A 16,872-nucleotide genomic window follows, 5' to 3' on the forward strand; every position below is an offset into this window, starting at 1 on the left:
CCACGACAGGAACAGAATCTGCTTCTGTTCTAGCGCCGCTAAAAGTTGGTTTCTACTTTTGCGACTACCTTCCCCAAAGTAGGTTTCTGCTTCTTTTATTGGTTCCGCGATAGTTGGTCGGTCACCGATTCTTTTGCGTGCTTCTAGGCTTCCTACAACTATCGCACTTTTGACGTCTGAATAAACATCAGAAATCTTACAAATATTTCATTGGTCTCGGAAACCTTGCAAATCTTTTCACTTTTTGGAAATATCATTAGTAGTTTTCATGGTAATATTCGTTAGAGGAATCTTTTTAGAAATGTTTTCATATGTTCATATTTTTTTTAAGAAACTATCTCGCTGGAAGTCAATTACTAGAAACTTCATTAGAAGATGTTTTGTAATTTAAAGCGTTACAAATGACCAGAACTTCAGGGAGTTTAGCTATATGGGATCTACTTTGGAGGCAACAACATTTCATTTCAGACATTCTTTGGATATGAGTGTGGAACGGTTTTCATCTTTGTTACGTTTTAATTCAAAGAACAAAGCATTAATAATTAATAATAATTACTCTTTCATACAGTACTAACATTGAATTTATAACTAAATTCAATGGTACTAACATTGTATATTTATTATATATACAGGGTGTCCCTAAAAGGTCTGTACAACGCGCTACCAGGGGTTCTTGGTATTAAAATAGGACGATTTAACCCAACTTACCTCTATCCAAAAGTTCTTCGGTAAGGCGCTATCTACCGCCAAAGATTAAAAAAAAATCGTTATTTTTATTTTATCGGAAAATGGTTTTGCCGATTAAAATGAAATTCGGGATCTGAATGTCTAATGTAAAAAGGGTCTTTGTGATATCATCGTTTTGATTGTAGTTGCTATGAAGGTGGTAAAATACTGACCATCCACATCTGAAGAGGTCTAAAACTTTTTAACTACTATTTTGACGGTTCTGAATTTTTAGACACTGATAGACAGTTTACTTCCAAGCATTTTTTGTCTCTTGATGAATATCGCTATCTGTGATGGTTTACGAAAAAAAAAAAATTTAGGCATAATGAATGGCATGCACCATACATGCGATTGTTCCTCAAAAAATGATGAAGATGGCTGTGAAACCTTAGAGTGTCGTAACGTTTGTTTGTTGTTTCTTAAACTTTAACAATTTACGTTTTTTTTGCGACCATTTCCACGACAGTATCCAAACACTAATAGCATATCAGTTAACTCTGCGTTACTGTATTGAAAGGCCATATTACAATTTTAACAATGAAATTTTAAGTCTTCAAGCAAAATGTATTTTTGTTAAAGTTGAAGAAACAACAAACAAACGTTACGCCACTCTGTTTCACAGCCATCTTCTGATTTTTTTAGGAACAATCGCATGTATGGTGCATGCCATTCATCATGCCTAAATTTTTTTTTTCGTAAACCATCACAGATAGCGATATTCATCAAGAGACAAAAAATGCTTGCAAGTAAACTGTCTATCAGTGTCCAAAAATTCAGAACCGTCAAAATAGTAGTTAAAAAGTTTTAGACCTCTTCAGATGTGGATGGTCAGTATTTTACCACCTACATAGCAACTACAATCAAAACGATGATATCACAAAGATCCTTTTTACATTAGACATTCAGATCCCGAATTTCATTTTAATCGGCAAAACCATTTTCCGATAAAATAAAAATAACGATTTTTTTTTCAAATCTTTGGCGGTAGATAGCGCCTTACCGAAGCACTTTTGGATAGAGGTAAGTTGGGTTAAATCGTCCTATTTTGATACCAAGAACCCCTGGTAGCGCGTTGTACAGACCTTTTAGGGACACCCTGTACAATGGTAATGATGTCTGCATCCAGCTATCTAAATTTCTCGAGTACGCTACTGAGTACTTCAGAAACGTGGCAATCCAGCGCATTACTGTCAGACTCGGACGTCACAATCAGCTGTCAAGTGTCCACAAAGTCTGAAAGTTTGTTGAAAAACAAACTTCTTAAAATACGAAAATGAATTGGGGACCATGAAACTGCAAGAAAAGCAAAATCAATTACTTATTAAAGCAGAATTAACAGAATTAAATGAGGAATTTTTAAAATTCGGCCATAACCTGCACGAACTTAAATATGCAATTCGCAACGAATCTACTTCACTCAACCGAAAGTTAATATCAGTTTTAATTTCTGTCTCAATTGTGATATTTTGTATTTGTTACCAGTGCGGAATATTTGATATTCTTTCTAGGCATGCCTTAGGCGTTCGTTGCATTATACCAAACAACTATTTCGTATGGGAGGCCACACGTCCTATTTCTGATTGCCAATTTTGTACAAATGTAACCGAACCTATACTCTTATACAATGCAACTCGAGAAGAGTTTAGTAAGTACGCGTTTAGTTCCAAGCCCATAGTAATAAAGAGGGCTCTTCTTCATTGGCCGGCTGTGAAGGTGTTCAGTTTTGAATTTTTTAAAAATTTGTACAATAGCTTAGACGACGCTTATCGAAGCGTCGATGAAGAATGCCAATTTTTGCATTTTCGATCGAATTTTATTTCTTTAAGGGATGTGTTCGCGATGAGCGAAGCGCGGAGTAATAACGCACCGGGGGAAACTCCATGGTACGTCGGATGGTAAGTGTTTTAAATCCTTGTCATTTGAATTTCTAACTGATAAAATTAGGGGTAATTGCGATCCAGATGTACTGGAGGTAATGCGCAAGTATTACCCTAAACCTCATTTTCTTCCAGCAGATTCGGAACTTTCTGCGAAGGAATATGTGTTTATGGGTTACGATGCGGGTGCCACAATGCACGTGAGTATCTCATGTGTACATTTTTGTATATAGGTACATTAGTAATAACATTTTACTGTATAAGGTGTAAGGTAGGTACCTATTCCCATTATTTCTTTTTTTTTTTTCTTTTTGACTTCCTCTTTCTTTTCCTCTTTCTTTTCCTCTTTGTATCTTTGCTTGCCAAACTTGTTAAACTGGTCCTTGTTGCTGGCGAACCATCCTAACTGCTTTCTTTCAATTAATTCCTTTATGCCTTCTACTCCTAGTTCTTCCTCCACAGTTTTGTTTCATATTCTAGGGGTTCTCTTGATTACTTCCGTTCTTAGTAGGTATTTCATTAGCTTGTAATTAGCATTCAGTTGTGTTTTATAATGCCCAGCTTGTGCTTTATTGTGTTAGAATAGGCCCAATAAATCGTCTTCTATCTTGTCATTATGGTTTTCCTGCTTAATTCTGTCATTCCTATGAATTTATTGCTAATATGGGGTCAGGTAAAAAATTATCGGACCTGACCTCATTTTTGTAAATGGAACACCTTGTATATTTTAAACTAAAAAGATAATATAAAATTCTTTTTTAAAAGATGTAACACCTTGGATGATATTAAAAAAAGATTCAAATGATTCAAACCCATACTTACAATAAAATTTTAAAAATATGTATGAATTTTTAAAATTTGTTTTTAAAAAGTGGGTTTTTTTGAATCAATATTGAATTTGTTAGTGTTATATTTTTAAAAAGGGATTTAAAAAAAAAGATTGAGTTTGATAACTTTTTCCCCTGACCATGTACAGGGGAAAAATTCAAAATTTTTACTACGGCTGCTGTACAGGGATTGTCAGGATGTTTTGATCCCACTTATTTTCATTAATTTTGGGAACACAAGAAATAATTTCAAATAAAAGTATCTGTACAAACTAAAAATGTAGTCACTGATTGAATTCAACATACATAGGGTGTCCTATGTATTCAATATTTTTAATGGGACACCCTGTATATTTTTATAATTTGGATTTATATACTATTGTATACTTAACATTAGTTTCATTCTTTTAATGACTTTTTGCACTTTTTACTAACTTTAATTTTTAGCTCGACTTTATCAATCGCTTAATGTGGCAGGCTCAGTTACAAGGCACAAAAACGTGGCACTTGAAGCCTTCCCCGGAATGCGAAACAGTGTGCCATTCGTTAACATTCTTAGCAGAACCTGGTGATGCTGGTAAGTTAATTTTTGTAGGTTATATCCGGTAATTGTATCAATGTGTCGTAGTTTTGATTGATACAAGAGTTTGGTATCATGGTACCACGATTGCACCAGGAGAATTCAGTTTAGCAATACAGTCAGAATATGGTTGAGAATACTTGCCAAATATTGTTTGCTCATACTTTATATGCCATTAATTTTTAAACATTTTAATAATAATGTTTGGAACTATGTTTTATAGGTTGCAAGAGTACATATTTTTGTAATGTATGAATTTTATCTAATATTTTTTAGCATCTTTTATCATTAGTCTTGTGCAGTTTCTCATTCTTGCTCTTTTTGAGAAACTTGTAGTGAATTGGTGAAAACGACAAAACTGCCCTCACAAATGCCAAATTTTTCTGTTTTGTGTAAAGTGTGGAACTGCTGGTCACAAAGGGTCAAACTAAGCTTACATTATGTTTAAATGTAGGGCATGGTAGCATCCGTAGGTTCCACAAACTTATTTTTTTATGAAGCCAAAAATAGTTGCCATTTTATGAACCTGCTTAGTATTAAAAACTTGTTAATAACAATATAATTTTAAGATGGTATGTTAGTCATTACATTTGGTTTAAAGTGGCCAAAATTACACTAGGAATCTTCAAATAGGTGTAAGAAGTCAGAATTCAAGTCAGCAATCTACTATACCTACTCAAGAATTGTATTTTCAAATTTGAACCAAAGATTAATTCAGTGAAGTTCTGTAAATATTTAGTTAATAGTACATAAATTATGTAAAAGAAATTATATATACCTATGTTTGATACATTAACAAATTAAGTTACCATTTTCTAGTTAATATTAGTGTAGTAGTGCTCGAGTCCTTGCCGATGTTAAATTGTGCCATTAATATACCTACTTTGTACTGCTACCTTTTAATTTTTGTGCGTACTGTTTAAAATAAGCTTTAAGTGTGTCAAGTAATTAAATTACAGCAAATCCTACTTTTATTAACACATTAAATTTATTTCAACTAGAAAAATCAGTTTTTTTATTTTTATGTGATTTGTTAGTATATTTCAGATAGTACTTATTGTTGGACTGTCTGTCTGGAAACTGTAAGCCAGATGGTTTGTCAGAATTGGATTTTGAAGATTGGTACAGGTTCAGCCTTTCAAAAAATCAAGACCACATGGAACTTAGAATGTGTAAAACACAGTCATTTACTATCAGGACTTTCTAAATTGTAGCGAGGAGGAAATTCTTGAGGGATTAAAAGAAGAAAACGTGGTAGCGGTTAATTAAAACGGGAATTTAATAGACACCCCTAATATAATAGTTAAGTTTAGTTCCATAGAGTTACCTGAAACGATTTTTACACTTTGCGAGTGAGACCATATAATGCGCTGTTTCAGTTCTATTCTTATTTGTGGATGGATAGAAGATAATCAAGAGTATTTAAAGCTTCCCGTACTACGCAGTTACTATAAAAGGTAAGTCGTCAGTCATGGTATAATTATTTAAATGCCAAGCAACAATAAAAATGTTGCAGTTGCTGGAAAAACTGCCATACTTTTTCCTTCGCTTACTTGATCTTGCGAATGTGTACGACATACGTGAAAATTTACATACTTTGGTCTTAATTCTCGAGTTTCAGCCCCTCCCGAAAAAAAATCCTGCGTACGCTACTGCGCCTACATATGCCAAAAAAGCAAAGTATTTAAAGCTTCCCGTACTACGCAGTTATTATAAAAGCTACTCTACGCGATCCGAGTGGTGTTCATACGACTTTAGTTTACCCTGAAATTCACATACCCGCGACTACAGTGCCCTCTATCCCTGACCACCCATTTTGTATTGAAAGCATAGGGCTAATAGCAGTCTATATGGTCTAAGAAAAGAATACAATTCTACAAAATTGACTGACAGAATATATTATTCATTTTAAAACACGCCAACCACAGAAAAGGTCTTATCTTTTGTTTAAAATGGCAATTAACATCGTTTGCTGCTATTCAGCTTCAGTTGTTGATGTAGCTACAACTGCTTGTCGTTGGCTCAACCAAGAAATTGCTCCTCCTGAGTATTTCACGATGACTCCTGAGGTTGAACGGCCTGCTTTCGTACATCTCTCGAAATTAGCATCACTGGTAGATCTCCAAAACTCCAACCTCTTTTTTTCTCCTACAGTAGACTATGCCAAAGGTCAAAGTCCCTGCGATGTACCGAAAAACTCTCTTGACTCGAATGACATCCTCTTGAGTTGGATTTTCAAAGACTCTTGAGATGTATCCTACGCTGTACCTACGCTAGATCAGGTCTTGTGCCGAGCATTTAGGTACGTCAGTGCTCCAACTGCTTGCCTGTAGGGAAATTGTATCGCCTGGTTAACTTTCCCTGATGTGGAAGTTTCTTCGCCCTTAAGCATTGGAGTTGAAACTGGTTTGCAATCTGACATATTGAAACGTTCCAAAATTTTTTCTGCATAAGTTTTCTGATGAATTTTTATAAACCCTTCTTCTTGTTGTATTTCAATTCCCAAAAAATAGTCTGTATTTTTCGAGACAATTTTGAATTCGGATTTCAACTCTCCAATGAAAACTTCTAGCTCTCTTGAATCTGTTCCAGCTACGATACCATCATCCACATAAATTCCAATGATAAGTTTTTGTCCATCCCTTTCTCGAATAAATAAGCATGGATCAGCATTACTGACCTTGAATCCATGTTCATGAAGAAAAGCTCCCACAGACGTTTGTTCCAGCATCTTGGCGCTTGTTTGAGACTGTAGAGACTTCTTTTGAGTTGGCAGACCTTTGTTGGTTCCATCTTCATATCCTTGGGGCTGTTTCATGAAAACTGTTTCTTCAAGATTTCCGTACAGGAATGCAGTCGAGACGTCAAATTGCATCAAATTCATGCTTTCACTTGCTGCAATGCTAAGAATCGATCGGATTGTCCCCATCCGGGCGACTGGACTGAAGGTTTCACTGTAATCGATACCATGACGCTGACTGAACCCCTTGATGACTAGCCGCCCCTTGTACTTGTCGATACTACCTACCGTCAGGATTTTTCTTCAAGTCGGAAGACCCACTTGCATTGAATTGCCTTCGCACCAGGTGGAAGCTGTCAAAATCCAGGTTTGGTTTTCACGATTTCACGATCCGTGGCTTTCTTCCACTCTACATAATCACTTCTTTTTAGGGCATCTTCAAACGTCTCGGGATCCTCTGTCACTAGATTTACAAACTCCTCCACCAGCATGGAATATGGTTCCAGATGTTGGGGTTTCCTCAAGATCGATCTATCCCTCAAGATTCTTTCAAAATTCTTCTGAAAATATTCTTCTTTTTCCGTCTTACATTTTTCTTCTGGATCCACTTGTAGCTCATCGTCACTGTCATCTTCTTCTGTTCCTTCATTGTCTTCTTTTATTGGAAACTTAACTTGACTTTCACATTCTTTAATTTTTTCTTGAAATTGAACATCTCTGGATAGAATGACCTTGTGATCGTTTGGAATATAAATTCTGTAACGCTCATCACCATCATATCCAACGAGGAATCCTTTGATTGCTTTCTTGTCCATCTTCTTTCTCTTCTCAGCAGGTATGTGAACATAGCAGACAGATCCAACAACTCGTAGATGTTTTATCCTTGGTTTCCTTCCAGTCCACAGTTCATAAGGACTTCACCCCTTCTTTTGAAGATTTTTCTGATCCATTTAACACGTAAATGGCTGTCATTACCAACTCTGTCCAAAAAGAATCTGGAAAATCAACTTCACTGTTTGAGGTTCTGGCCATTTCGATTGTTGTTCGGTTCTCACGCTCACCGCCTCCATTTTGCTCTGGTGTGTAGGGCGCTGTCAGTCTCTGAGTGATTCCGTTCTCCACTAGGATGGTCTTAACCTCTTCACAGTCGAATTCACCACTATTATCACTAAGTAGTTCTCCAATGCTGTGCCCAAGGGTTTTTGCGTGTGCTAAGAACTGTTTTAACACATTTCGCACATCTGATTTATGTTTTATCACAAAATCATAACGAAATTTTGTGTAATTGTCTTTAAAAATCACAAGAAATCGTTTTTTACTGAAGGATTCACAAAATGGGCATACATCAGTAGAAAAAAGTTCACCAGGTCTCGTGTTGCAGTTACTCGAGTACCAAACGGCAAGCGATGCGCCTTTCCATAAATACAGGGCCCACAAACCTCTTTCACTAGCTTCACGGTGATGCCTAACTCTCTTTTGAGCATCTCTCTCACGTGTCGCTTGTCTTTGTGTCCCCATCTTTCATGATAGAGTTGCAGCATTGAGTTTTCTACTTCTGCGATGTTGACTCCCTCTGGTTTCTCAGGAATCACTGTTTCGATGGCTGCCTTGTACAGACCTCCGCCTTTTTCACGATCTCCGCACAGGACAGTTTTTCCATTCACTTCTAACCAGCACTTGGTCACAGTGGAGTAGCACTTACTGTTTTCATTATCTTGAGCTGCTAAAACAAAAAAGATTTCTTGAAATCTTTGGAACATACCACACATCAGTCATGATCATTTTTAGAGTGCTTTTCTCAGTGAAAGAAGAAATTTCAATTGTTCCCTTTCCGCAATGGCTTTGAGCACTTCTTTTCCAGCAGCCTTACGACGCAGGGTGATTGAAATTCTTGAAACTCAACAAACTGGTCCGGAGAATTCGTCAATAAGTGCTTTGTGGCTCCATTGTCGATCCACCATCCTGATGAAGTCTCTTTCAATTGAAGAATATCTTCACTCACACCACAAAGGGCTACATATTGGAATCCACGACGTTGGTCTGATGTACTTTCTTCTGTGGTCGTCCATCCGCAATCCACTTTTTGCACGTTTTTATCCAATGTCCCTTGTTTTCGCCGTCGTCTTTTGACCTCTTTGATTTTTGGTATGTTTTGGATTTTCCGTTTTTTACAAACAACGCTTCTCCAGTGGCGCTGTCTGTGACCTTTCTGAAATTTCTTTTGTACATTCACAATTGGGTCACTAGTTCATCAAAAGTTTTTTCTTCGTTTTTCGACAATAACATCTAACTAGATCTGAAATTCTCGAAATCGCGTCTGGTAAAATTTGCAAAACTTTACAAACAATGAGTAAACCAGGCAGTTCATTTTCTTCCTCGTCTTCCTTGGATTTTAAACCATTGTTAAGCTCATTACATAAATTTCTCAATTTAGCAACATGGGTTGAAACATCCTCTCCATTAATCCAACTGAATGCAAAAATAGCTGATCTTTGGATGACGCCTCAAAATTCAATTTTAACGCTTCCCATGCATCATGCGCTGTTTCTTTATCCATAATCTTTTTTTAAAATGTGTCCGTCACTGAGCTCGATATCATGGATTTTGCATAACTATTCGCCTTACGAAATAAATCACTTGTCTTTTTGTGATTAGCTTTGACTCTGTCATCTTGTTCGTTATCTGACAAAGTTTCTGGTTTGCAAAGCTTTCCATCAATGACGTCCAGGGCACCCTCATCATAGTTCAGCAAGTCACGCATTTTTCTCTTCCAAATATTGGCCAGTCTGCCTCACCATCAGCTAGGGGTTTGATGTGTTTCGCCAGATCCATTTCTTAAAAAAATGTGTAATGACGAAACTCTACAACAAACAAAACTTCGCGACTCGACTTTGTACTTTTGGACTCCCACGTGCGATTTCTTTATTCAGACTCTTTTATTAATCTGGGTCCATAACCTATTAAAGTTATTTAATATATCCAAAAAGCACAATTAGAACATGTATGTCTTCTTTTTATGAAAAAGAATACAATTCTATAAAATTGACGGACAGAATATATTATTCATTCTAAAACACGCCAACTTCTAAATATAATTTTTGATTAAAATGGCAATTAACATTTTTACTTTAACATCATAGTGTCTGCGTCCCAATGTCTGCGTTTTAATGTCCCCGTCCTAATGTTTGCGTCCTAATGTCTGGCGGCGGCTGAAAATAATATTTTATCAAAAAGTCAGTGACTACCATTTATACCGAGAGCCGTTACAACGTGTACACAATAGTTACAATTTTTATGAATGATTACAAAATCGTCTTGTAATTGGTTGGAATCACACAAAATATTACAAAATTGGCATGTAATGGTAGTATGACCATCCTGTATAGCTGTAGCTATAGGTAATTAGACGTACCTACCTAAGGTTGGCATGTAAGCAACTTTTAATAATGAAGCAAGGTGGTGTATAGACCATGACGTGGTCGTATTAAATATAAAATTTATTTGGTTTAGTAAATACATTTTTCTAATATACCGACATCAACATCTCTCTCACAGGCACACAATGGGCTAGACATGGTTTAAACCGCCGTAACTTGTACATAATCGACAATAAGACAGGATCTTTCGTCATCCCACGTTTGAAGCCATGTGGGTTTCCCCTCAAAGAATCGTTTGATTGCGTTTCTGTCTCCATTTTTCCATGGTTTTTGATTACTTGAGACTCCTTCGGGAAAATCGAATAATCCTCCAACTCCAACACCTAAACTCAGGACGCACTGAAAATAAAAGGAAGGTAAGTAATCGATTATTTTTAACATTGGAACGAGTTGAAAAAAGGAAACGGTAGTTAATTTCCGAAATACGTGTATGTTACACCCCAAGGAACGTTTGGCGTTTAGCCTTCTTATTATCATAGGCTTCAATGAACTAAAGTGGCGGATAAAGTGTACTAACCTCTCGATCGAAGTTTTCTGTTAATGATTTCAAGTCTACAGATCCATACTCCTCAGAATCTATGTAGAAACGCATTTCATCTGAAACAGTTTACTAGCACATTTTCCAAAACACGTTATAGGACCTACTTTTGGTCCACAACAAGCCATAAATGTGGTAATCGTCAAAGAACGGTTGATTCGCATACTTGTGAACCAACCGTCTACTTCGTTCGGGTTCCTCCACCTCCGCCACAGGTCCTGAGAGCAAGAGACGCCCCCCAATATCGTTGTCACTAAATTTACGTACATCGATGTTGTTTGGATCGCTCATGATTAATTTGGTATTACCTCTACTGTACGCTATCCAAATTTTTGACGGATTTGCGATATCCTTTTGGGCGGACTCCAATTGTATAACTGAAAGTGAAAACTAGACCAAACCATGTAATTTTCACCGTAGAGTATTTACTGGGGAATATCCAGTCACCTCTGGGCAGTTGGGCTCTAATTTCGACCTTGCCATACTTAAATGAAGTCTTTGAAACAATTTTAGCCGATTTGACTGGCGGTAACAGAAACGATGATCTTTGTTCGTAGAAGCATTCTGTTTCTTTAGTTCCCGTGCATCTGTTTAAGGTATACCTATTACGAGGAGAGTCATGAGATTATAAAAAAACCTACCCGTCTAGCAAATTTAAGGTTCCACGAACTTCTGTTTCGGCAACTGCGTTTGGTTTCAAGTGCAATTTGTTATCTTTGATAAATCGGGTATCTTCCCGATTTTCATACGAATTAAATGGCGAATTCTGCAAGGCTACATTAAGAGGTATCTATAATGCATATGCTATTGACTTACCGGTTCGGAATAGGTGGGAATTTTGTGCTCCACCTTCCAAAGCATCGTATTGAGAGCAGTTCCCTCGAATTTATCTTGAAAGATCACGTTATAAAGGCACGTCGATTTACCCGCATTAATAACTGTGGACGCGGGATCGCATCTATTCCTAAGCTCGGTGTATTCATCCAAAAGTCCTGGTGCAGATCGTATTTATGCCAAAGGGTTTTTTGTTCGCAACAACTTACGGATAATTTTTATGGGATCCCCATTCTTTCTATACACCAGGCGATTTGCATTTACGTTCATCCAGTAGTTAACCACGTCTCCCTGTTTTAGTTTGTCATTGAATTCCAATATCCAAAATCCATTTGTTGGAGTCCTTGTTTCCCCATTAATATTTCCTGGAAGTTGTGTGCGAATTTCATCGTTGATGTTTGCGTGAAATGCAAACAATGCCGTGTCCGGTACATCTGCAATATTACCATTTAATTTCTTCGTAAATACACTATGAAATCAAAATAAAATTGTATGTATGCACATATTTCCCAAAATTGGTAAAAAGGCACTTCTGATAGGATTGGATTTAGTCTTCTTTATGGCAATGAATTGAATAGTGACGATACACATTAGACTATTAGACGCTGCCAAAATGAAACCCGACCCGTGGTAAATCCTCCTTTAGTGGTACACTTACGAAGCCATTTTTAGAGCATTTATTCCACGCTTACAGAATTTCCCTCGGGCGTGAGGCGATCAAATCACAGACCTCGTCCTGCACTCCACGTTCGACATGAAACGGCGACCTTTCAAGTGCTTCTTCACTTGGGGCCGTACGGCGGATGCTGGAGGATTTCCCACTTGAAGTTCCCCAGTGTTACGGGCATCGTGAGTACGAGCATTTTCATGCAGAAGAATCACACTCTCTGGGAGAAAGCCTGGTCGGTTGTTTGATTTTCAGCTTCGGAGAGTCCGGAGCATTGCAATAACGCTCAGCATTAATGGTAACGCCTTGCGGTAAGAAGTCAACCGGCGACTGTCCACGATAATCAAAGAAAAAGGTCAATAGAGATAGGTAACATTGGGGTTTTTGGAATTCGAACAGTTTAGACAGGGTGTAAACATTAGTGGGTCAGGGAACGGAAATCGGTATCGCCCGCTGTCCGGGGCTTGTGTTATATTCGGTTATCTTAATTAAGGCTATACGTGATTAAAATTGCGAATTAAGCATTAGGTCCTCTCCTATCGTGGGATTTGTAAAACTTGCAGAGCAACTTTGATTGGGTCTTATCAAAAAATGGCTTACTTAATTACTACAAGCCATCTTGAAAAATGCGTTAATTAATCAGTAATTATCGAGGTAATTATTTAAGTGTGGGTTATTCCGGGAGAGCTCGTAATTCGCATTTGAGCCACGGATATAACCAGTGCGTGGCACATAGTAAGATTTGGCATTTATTCGGGTCTCGGTTGCCAGAGTAAGCCGTGTTTAGTCAAAAAGTAAATTTCGGGCATTGATTTGAAACGTTAACTTCTCGCGAGTTTTCCGAAAATCTTAGAATTAAGGAAAGAAATTGGAAGCAAAATATACTTCTCCGCTCAAGAATTAGCCCACTGAAAATTTTCCTTCGACAAGTAAAAAGTGTTTTCTGAATTTAAGCGTAAAGAAATTATTTGTGCTAATAAAAATAGAACATAATTTTAAACAAACAGGAAGGCACTTATTAATTTTAGATGGAGTTCCTCTTGGAGTGACTATTGCAACAAACACGGTACACCCTGCTGCAATCTAACACACCGAAAAGGTACTGGCATGAGAACGTTAAGCTACCTAGATTATTTCAAACTACGACTCCCTGACAAATTAGTAGAAGAAAAGGTATCCCACGGAAAAATCCATTTTACAGTTCGTATCATTCCATCATTTCATGAGGCATTGTATCAGCTAGGAATAACCGCCCCTAATTTGTCTTATGCCAACATGTCCGTGTCAGACGCATTGCTATTTCGTAATATTTTATGTGCCGCGCTATTCACTACCTCTTTTATTTGTTTGTTTGTGTTGTTATCTATTACAGAAAAGGCTGAACGCGCCCTTCTGAATTGAGACGACCGCTACGACCAAACTCTTTTTCGTCGACTTCTTGATATAACGTTTGATTACACTCTGGTTTTCGATACAATCGAATTGTAATTACTACCTTTGCTTTATATTTACTGAATGATTATAGCTCTGTTGTTTTCTGCGGAAGTCTGTTTTGATACTAATCTTTTCTCTGACTACGTGATCCGCTTTTACTAAAAATCATTTTGAATTCAAACATTGACATAGCAGATTGTTATATTATTACAGTGATCTATTTGAAGTATTTTTTAGATCATTAATTAAATTTCCCTTGTGACGTTAATTATTGATTATGTTCTATCCCTATCAAGTATTTGATTTCTTTGGCTTTCCAAGGTCAGAACAAGGATCTCTTAGTCTGCCTTGTTTCTCCCTTGGTTTCTTCCTTTTGGTAATTTTTCTCCCCTCTTTGAACGCGAGATCGAAGTGGTCATGTGAAGAGGTAACTAGGCGACGATATACAGGGTGACAATTTGAAAACTTACCACCCCCCATATCTTAGTAAATATACGAGATATTCAAAAAAATCAAAATCCGTTTCGGTAATTCGGAGGGGGAATCACAATGACATAGTTGGCGACGCACCCCCTCACACCCCCTGCGCCCTAGCCACCCCAACTTTTAAATCTTAAATAGTGACTCCCCATGTGTGATACGTCAGTGGAAAGCTCTGAAAAAATGCTTTCCAACCATATCAAATAGCATTACATTTAGGTTAGTAATTATCGTGCAAATCAAAAAATAAACATGGAAAATCGTATTTAACTTGAACCTCCAAAGCCGACTCGACAGCAACTCATTTTTGGTCGCCAGTTATAATCTATTCTCAAACTCTTGTCGAACCTTTCCAATGTTGGTTTTGCAATATTTCGACATTCTTGAATTATTCTCTGTCTTAGTTCGTCTCTGTTCGCCGGTTGCGTTGTAAAAATGACAGATTTCAAATGTATCATATTAGTTTATTTTTTGATTTGCACGATAATTACTAACCTAAATGTTGCTATTTGGTGTGGTTGAAAAGCATTTTTTCAGAGCTTTCGAACGACGTATCACACATGGGGGGTCACTATTTAAGATTTAAAAGTTGGGGTGGCTGGGGCGCAGGGGGTTGGAGGGGGTGCGTCGCCAACTATGTCATTGTGATTCCCCCTTCGACTTACCGAAACGGATTTTGATTTTTTAAAATATCTCGTTTATTTACTAAGATATGGGGGGTGGTAAGTTTTCAAATTGTCACCCTGTATAGTATTTTACATTATTAGCCAGGTAAGTGAGTTTTTACTGGCGATAGGAGAAGTTGACTGGCGAGCCGTTAGGCGAGCCTGTCATCTCCTAGAGCCAGTAAAAACTATTACTTGGCGTATAATGTACAATATTTTATTTGTTACTCATTTGTAAACAATAGTAAACGTAAATAATTAGTTCTTAAATTAATCTTGAAGAAATGTCTAAAATATCATGTGATCCATGTAACAGAGACTTCGCATTAATTCTGGCCAATGAAATTACTAGATTACTAACTTGTAAAATTTTTACAGGTCTGCTGTCAGTTTTACAAGTCAGTAGCATTTAAACATGACGTTTACCCGTTTGCGTTTTGTCTTGTTAATCACCGTTTACAACTGAGTAACAAATAAAATAATTTATAGTTAGTGGTCCAGTACCTATTATTTAGTTAATAAGTACCCAATCTGACCCACAGAATATGGTACATTAAAAATATATTTATGAAAAATACATATGGGTTATCCAATGAGTCCGTTTCAACTGAAACATTTTCAATGTCCTACTAACTTTCTTTTTGAATGGTGCAAGTTATTGTGAAATTCCTGTTAAACAATGGTCATTGCACTTTAACGACGAAACGCGAGGGCTTTTGATTACATGAACGACCTGGAAGATTTTTCTTTGGGGGCACGAATGAATTTAAGCGTTCGTTGTGTCTGTAATGTAATGCACAATTATAGTGCTTTATCCCGTTTGGTTTAGCAAATTTTTTAATATCATTTAAAGCAGATAGGTATACCGAGTATGAAGGTTAACAAATTCAGTCGTGATATTACTTCGAAAGTAGATAATGTTAATGTGCGCTTTATCGATTATATGGGAAATCCCATGGCGTCATACAATTTCGCCATGGGCAATCCAACATTTAATCGCCTAAAAAACGAATATACAAACTGGAGTTAAATACGCAAATACCGGGTGTACCAAAACCATAGTGCCATCCACTTAGCTCCCTTAGTTTTACGACATACAGCTGACTACTTACCTATATACTTTTTACTTTCGGTTTCGCCGAAAATGTTTAAATAGAACACCCTGTATATTATTGCATTGAATTCTGAATAATTTTCTGAATTCAACGACACTACTAAAATATGTGACCTTTGAAATGTGACCTTTTGTTTTTTTATTTAAGGCGACCCTTGTAATTCTATAAAATCGAAATCTTACTAAAAATACTAAACTACCTGAGCAGTAGTTTGAGCTAAAACTAAAAGGTAGTCTGCACTAGTACGCTATATTAAGCTGTGCCATAAATACAAACTAAATGACATCTAAAAGACGGTCAATCAAATATCTTTAAAACTAAGGAGATATGTGAGGTCCCGTTACTAACGTTACACATTTTAAGATTCGAATTACTTACCGGGAAAGTAAACACGAAATCCTCCCTTCTTTAAAGCTTCTAATTTTAATGGTGGTATCACATAACTCCCTTTAACAACATATATGAGAAAGAGAATGCATAAAATCCTATTGACGCACATATTTACACCGTCGTCACTTTCTTTTAAACTGTATACACTGAAGCATCGGTCAGTACTCCGTTATCTTCCGTCCATCTTATCAGTTCAATGTCAAAAGTCAAAGGAATTAGTTTCGGATAAAAGACAAAGGTTGGGTTGTGCATTTCGAAAATGCGTGTGGTCTTGTTCCAAAATAACACATCTAAATTTCTTTACTCTGTCCTAAGTTTAAGGTATCTACAGCTCAAAGTATGCTTTCATTAATATTTAAATCTGAAAATTTGCATACTAACTTATTTTAAATAGAACTTTTTTTAAGAATGTTATTGCATTTTTGAAATCTACATGAAAATTTACATCGTTTGATACCACATTTCCCTATACCCAGAATCAAAGGTTTTCAAGTTATTTCAGATTTTTCAAAATTTTTGACGTTTGACTGCTATTCTTTTGAGCCCTGTACCTATGACT

The 16,872-nt window shown here is 36.7% G+C and overlaps 2 protein-coding genes across 3 annotated transcripts; one reads left to right on the top strand and one right to left on the bottom strand.

Annotated features, from left to right (window-relative positions):
* The first annotated feature begins 1,904 nt into the window (after positions 1–1,904).
* LOC116173100 lies at positions 1,905–4,567 on the top strand. The gene is made up of 4 exons (XM_031490384.1): positions 1,905–2,624; positions 2,674–2,806; positions 3,881–4,010; positions 4,062–4,567. The coding sequence occupies exons 1-4, from the start codon at positions 2,017–2,019 to the stop codon at positions 4,145–4,147; spliced, it is 957 nt and encodes a 318-aa protein (XP_031346244.1). The 5' UTR covers positions 1,905–2,016; the 3' UTR covers positions 4,148–4,567.
* Positions 4,568–10,232: 5,665 nt separating this feature from the next.
* On the bottom strand, positions 10,233–16,471 carry LOC116174383 (beta-1,3-glucan-binding protein-like). 2 transcript variants are annotated; one of them, XR_004146101.1, is made up of 9 exons: positions 16,302–16,470; positions 11,772–11,996; positions 11,545–11,720; positions 11,370–11,494; positions 11,158–11,315; positions 11,037–11,105; positions 10,836–10,981; positions 10,708–10,787; positions 10,464–10,529 (listed from the first exon to the last, which is right to left on the bottom strand). XR_004146101.1 is itself a non-coding variant. In XM_031492299.1 (8 exons), the coding sequence occupies exons 1-8, from the start codon at positions 16,420–16,422 to the stop codon at positions 10,332–10,334; spliced, it is 1,353 nt and encodes a 450-aa protein (XP_031348159.1). In that variant the 5' UTR covers positions 16,423–16,471; the 3' UTR covers positions 10,233–10,331. The 2 variants fall into 2 exon arrangements, 1 of the variants encoding a protein (XP_031348159.1); XM_031492299.1 differs by having other exon boundaries at positions 10,233–10,529; positions 10,836–11,105; positions 16,302–16,471.
* Between the last annotated feature and the right edge of the window lie 401 nt (positions 16,472–16,872).

Source organism: Photinus pyralis, unplaced genomic scaffold, assembly GCF_008802855.1.
Source record: "Photinus pyralis isolate 1611_PpyrPB1 unplaced genomic scaffold, Ppyr1.3 Ppyr1.4_LG6, whole genome shotgun sequence".
Classification (NCBI taxonomy): domain Eukaryota; kingdom Metazoa; phylum Arthropoda; class Insecta; order Coleoptera; family Lampyridae; genus Photinus; species Photinus pyralis.

What these genes read in the sequence shown, in the direction of transcription:
- LOC116173100 (XM_031490384.1), top strand. Translation starts at nt 2,017, where the DNA reads ATGAAACTGCAAGAAAAGCAAAATCAATTACTTATTAAAGCAGAATTA. An exon ending in ACTCCATGGTACGTCGGATG is followed by an intron (nt 2,625 to 2,673) that starts GTAAGTGTTTTA and finishes TGATAAAATTAG; the next exon opens with GGGTAATTGCGATCCAGATG. An exon ending in AGCAGAACCTGGTGATGCTG is followed by an intron (nt 4,011 to 4,061) that starts GTAAGTTAATTT and finishes AATGTGTCGTAG; the next exon opens with TTTTGATTGATACAAGAGTT.
- LOC116174383 (XM_031492299.1), bottom strand. Translation starts at nt 16,422, where the DNA reads ATGTGCGTCAATAGGATTTTATGCATTCTCTTTCTCATATATGTTGTT. An exon ending in GGATCCCATAAAAATTATCC is followed by an intron (nt 11,721 to 11,771) that starts GTAAGTTGTTGC and finishes GATCTGCACCAG; the next exon opens with GACTTTTGGATGAATACACC. An exon ending in TTCCCACCTATTCCGAACCG is followed by an intron (nt 11,495 to 11,544) that starts GTAAGTCAATAG and finishes GTAGCCTTGCAG; the next exon opens with AATTCGCCATTTAATTCGTA.